The sequence below is a fragment of the Bos taurus genome, chromosome 3 (genome assembly GCF_002263795.3).
Source record: "Bos taurus isolate L1 Dominette 01449 registration number 42190680 breed Hereford chromosome 3, ARS-UCD2.0, whole genome shotgun sequence".
In the NCBI taxonomy this organism is placed as follows: Eukaryota; Metazoa; Chordata; class Mammalia; order Artiodactyla; family Bovidae; genus Bos; species Bos taurus.
The window spans coordinates 11294565-11299984 of NC_037330.1; the positions used below are offsets into that span (position 1 = coordinate 11294565).

A 5420-nucleotide genomic window follows, 5' to 3' on the forward strand; every position below is an offset into this window, starting at 1 on the left:
ATGGCTGTTAAGATCCTTTTGAGAACTCTCTGGAGGAAGAGTAGGAGTAAGAGAGTTGTCTTTTAGTGACAGTTTCCTTGATGCAGAAACTTTTGCCCTTAATTTGGCAAAAAGTCTTGAGATGAACATACTGCTGCTGCTGCTGCTGAGTCACTTCATTCGTGTCAGACTTTGTGTGACCCCATAGACGTCAGCCCATCAGGCTCCCCCATCCCTGGGATTTTCCAGGCAAGAATACCGGAGTGGGTTGCCAGGTCCTTCTCCAATGCATGAAAGTGAAAAGTGAAAGTGAAGTACTCAGTCGTGTCCAACCCTCAGCGATCCCATGGACTGCAGCCCTCTAGGCTCCTCCGTCCATGGGATTTTCCAGGCAAGAGTACTGGAGTGGGGTGCCATTGCCTTCTCCAGATGAACATACTACTAAGTCTGTTTTACATAAGAACACTACAGCCTCACAATGTCAAAAAACTTATCCAAGCCCACAGAGTTATAGACTAGAAACGTTCATGATTTAAACATTAGTGATACATTTGACCCAAATGTGTGTGTGCTATTGAAAAAGAAAGTAATTATAAAGTCTTAACATAATTAAAAAATCTTAACCTAGTCTTCTCAATCATTTTCCTAATAGCCAGCTGTACATCTTTGTTCCTGAGGCTGTATACCACAGGGTTCAACAGTGGGGTGATGATGGTGTAGGTCACTGTCACCAGTCTGTCTTTTCCTGATGTATATTTGGCTGAGGGTCGAAGGTAGACAAAGGAAGCACAGCCATAGTGGACAACGACCACAATGAGATGGGAGGCACAGGTGGAGAATGCTTTTTGTTTGCCTTCAGCTGATGAGATCTTCAGGATAGCAGAGGCAATAAATCCATAAGAGATGAAGATGAAGATCAAGGGCACAACAAGGACCAAGACCCCTCCAATGAAGATGACCAGTTCATTAATGTAGGTTTCAGCATAAGCGAGGCGGATGACTGGTGAAATGTCACAAAAGTAATGGTTGACCTTGTTGGAGCCACAGAAAGGGAGGCTAAAGACCAAAGTTGTTCCCAATAAAGATATTAGGAAACCACTGACAATACAAGTCACTGCCAGTTGCCCACAAACTCTCCAGCTCATGAGAATGGGGTAGTGCAAAGGCTGACAGATGGCAGCATAGCGATCATAGCCCATCACTCCCAGAAGCAGGCAATTGGTGACAGCAAAACCAAGAAAGAAGTACATCTGTGAAGCACAACTCACAAAGGACATTGTCCTGAACACAGAGAGCAGATTGATAAGCATCTTGGGCAGAATGACAATCGTGTAGAAAGTTTCAGAGGTAGAAAGGACACATAGAAAGAAGTACATGGGTGTGTGGAGGCTGTGATCCAAGTAGATTACTGAGATGATGGTGATGTTTCCACTCAAGATGATCAAATAGAGGCAGAGAAAGACCACAAAGAGGATAAGTTGCAATTCCCCAAGACTGGAGAAACCCAGAAGGAAGAACTCAGTAACACAGGAGGAATTGGCCATGGAGAGTTGATCCCATTGAATAAAGTCAATATGATCAAGTCCAGAGTCCTTTGAAACTAAGAAATCAGAGAGATATAACCTTCATAAAGTCACCAGTCTGGTATGAAAGAGAAATAATAGGTGTGGGAGAGAAAAAAGGAAACCAAGATAAAATAATAAAGCATTTTACAATAAACTAAGTGAAATGTATCCTAAATTAATATGTGCCCACATTGCTAATTTTCTGCAAATGATTTTAGCAGAGAATTTGGGGACAAGTGTTCAAATGAAATGGACAGATATTTGCTCAAAGTGTATTCTCCTGCCACCTAAGAAATATAGTCCCTGCTTGTAGATTTATGTAATCTCTGCTTAGTTTGTTGATAATCTAATCCTCAAAAAAACTTTTATCTACATTAATTGTGGTTTTAAGTAGTCATAATTTTATCCATATTACTGATACATATATTCCACAAGGAATACCACCAATGTATGAAGATCTACAGCCCACATGATTTTAATAGTTTCTTCATCTAGGTCAGTCAGTAATCATTGATTTGTTTTTTTCTTGCTTGTCCTTAAAACACGGAATTCTCTTTCATTACTAACAACATACCCCATTTCGATGCAGTCATTTGTTGAAATTAATTTGGCTTACAACTACAGCTACTGTTTTAGAATTAGTGTATGGTTCCTCTACAGACTCTAGCATTAGTTTTTTGTTTTTTGTTTTTTTTTTTTCCCCCAGCATTCACTGTTTTCCCACTTGGTTATATATCTTATTCTTTATATACCTGACTTGGAAACCCAACAGACTATTGTTCCCAGGCTCCATCTCTGAATTCTTGAGCAGGAAGGCTCAGATACTTTCCCTGATGACTCTGATACAGTTCTTATTGCTGGTACTAGATTACATATTCTTATTTGAAACATTCTTATCCTCTCCAACCTATCATCCAAATCTGTTCCTTTACCTGAGTTCTGTATCTCAGTAAGAAGTTTCCAAAGCTGCTTAGTCATCCAAGCTGTATACTTCTGGAGCATATTTAAACACATGAAAATTCTCATCCTCCACATTGGATCAGTTTTTTATTGTGTGTGTGTGTGTGTGTGTGTGTGTGTGTAAAACACATCTATGATACATTTTCCCCCCATTTTTCCAGAAATTAACTCTTAACCTACATTATTACAAGAGCATTTTGAATGGACTCCGAGGAGTCTGTCTCTTCCCATTCTGTCACCTTCTTAAGAGCAGTAGAGTTGTCTTTTTATAGGGCAAATTCTATCCTATTAACAAAACTAAATGACCTTCAATTATTTATAAAGTTAAAGTAATTATATTCTTTCATACTGTTTCCAAACATACCTTTCCTCTCATAACTGTCAATATACATATTTCTTCAAATGAACTTTAGCATAGAGAAAATTTGAACAATCATTTCCTTTTACATACTATCCCCTACATCTGGAAATAGTGCAAATTTGAAGTGAAATTGGTCAGTCATGTCTGACTGTTTCCTACCCCATGGACTGTAGCTACCAGGCTCCTCCATCCATGGAATTTTCCAGGCAAGAGTACTGGAGTGGGTTGCCATTTCCTTCTCCAGGGTATCTTCCTGACCCAGGGATTGAACTCGGATCTCATGCACTGCAGGAAGACTCTTTATCACCTGAACCACCAGGGAAGTGTGTATTTGTTGTCGTTTTATTCTTCTTCTTTTAATTGTGCAATCTTCTTTAAATTCTCAAAGTGGCATGTATTCATTGATCCTTCCTACAACTTCTTGGTTTTTCTGTATTATTTTATCTGGGAACCTTTAGCAATCATAAAAACTGTATTGGCTTTGCCATTAGTATTTTAAGCTTATCTCTGATTCCACAAATTATAACTTACCAGAGAAAGAAATTGCATACCCACACATGACATACTGTCTAGTATATACTAGTCCTCGAAAACTTGTTGAAGAAACAAAGTGACCAATAACAATAACACCAGTTTCTCTTGGTTATTCTCTAAGTTATTTTGGAAAACTCCCAGGTAGATGGCATTTGATTTCAGGGATTTTCTAAACTTGTTCCTTTGCTATTAATCTAGCATACAATGTTAACCTTCTGCTTCAACATTTCATGATGAAAAATCTCTCTAAAATTGTTCTCTAAATGCAGAGACAAATGCTTCATTAAAAATTGCTGTCATCCCCCAAACTATAATTAATTCTGCTGCATGTTACATATGATGGTTATTAAGAGAGTAAATGGGCTTTCCAAGTGGTGCAATGGTAAAGAATACACCTGCCAATGCAGTAGATACAGGAGATGCACATTCGATCTCTGGGTCAGGGAAGATCCCTGGAACAGGAATTGGCAATCCACTCCAGTATTCTTGCCTGGAAAATTCCATGGACTGCAGAGCCTGGTGGGCTACTGCCCATGGGATCACAAAGAGTCAAACACAACTAAGCAACTGAGCATGCACACATAAGAAATTAAACCCTAAGAGTTCTAATCACAAGAAAAAAATATAATTATTAATATTTTTCTCTAGTTCTTTAAGATTTTACCTATTTGAGATGATGGGAGTTCATTAAACTTGTGATAATCATTTCAAGATATATGTAAATCAGATTATTATGCCATATACCTTATGCTTATATAGTGTTGTATGTCAATCATGTTTCATTAAAACTGGAAGAAAAAATGCTGCTTTCTCATTTTCTTTCTGATTATTGGGAATTTTCTCCATTGTCTCACTAAGTAAACTTTTAATTTTAATAGTGCTTTATTATTTGTCAACGCACTCCAGTATTTTTGCCTGGGAAATCCCATGGACAGAGGAGTCTAGCAGGACACTAGCAGGCTATAGTCCATGGGGTCACAAGAGAGCCAGAAGCTACTTAGCAATTAAACAACAATAATTGATCTCAAAGTACTCTATAAACAGCAAAATATCTGAGTTTTTTGTTCTTTTGCTTAAACAAAGGTCTAGTAAAATTTTGAAATGGAACTTTTGAATTACCTCATCTGTTGTTTGTTTTTGTTGGTTTTAGTCGTTAGATCTTGTCTGTTTTGCAACCACACGGACTGTAGTTTACCAGGTTCCTCCATCCATGGGATTTCCCATGCAAGCATACTGACATGGGTTGCCATTTCCTTCTCCAGGGGAACTTCCCAACCTAGGTATCGAACCCACATCTCCTGCATTGATCACCATGGAAGCCTTATCTGTAAACTTTATAAACAAGAAGTACACATTGCTCTTTTGACCAGAACAAATACTCCCATATTATTCCTCCTGGGATATAATCTCTATCTTTTCAACTTCCTTTCTTTAAGTATTTTCTCTTTTACAAGATCATCCTCAGAAAGCACAGTGACTAGCTATCCAAAGAAAGACAGAGCTTCTGAAAGGAAAGAAAACCCACATTATTCAGTGGCTATTCCATGGCCCTCCCTGTCAACTGCTTCAACATATCACATAATTTTTCAAACTCATCCTCAGAACGTGTGTGGCAACTGAAGTTGGAAAAGAAATTTACTTTGGAAAATATTGGCTGTACTTAACCCAGTCTGGGATATTGTATAAAATATTGATATTGGTAAATAGGAAAAATGCTTTAAATATAGCTATTGATTTATTCATTTGACAAATATTTATGGAGTTTCTGTAACATGTCAGGTACTATCCTAAGAACTGTGGGTAAATAAAAGAAGAAATGACAAGTTCCTTGGTTACAAGTAGTCTATTGGAGATAAGATATTTACACAAAGTAGAACATGAAGCACCATGAAACAAATATGGGAATTCTGTAGGGGGGGAAGTTTTGCTACTTACAGAGTCTGGGATCTGAGATAGCTGCATGGCAGAGAGATGACAGCTGAAATGAGTTAGGGAATTTAATTTGAATTTGGAAGTGCAGA

General features: G+C 38.0%; 1 protein-coding gene across 1 annotated transcript; it reads right to left on the reverse strand.

The window, feature by feature from the left end:
* Positions 1 to 569: 569 nt before the first annotated feature.
* On the reverse strand, positions 570 to 1523 carry OR10R3 (olfactory receptor family 10 subfamily R member 3). The gene has a single exon (NM_001390228.1). It carries the CDS (start codon positions 1521 to 1523, stop codon positions 570 to 572), a length of 954 nt encoding a protein of 317 aa, NP_001377157.1.
* Positions 1524 to 5420: the final 3897 nt, after the last annotated feature.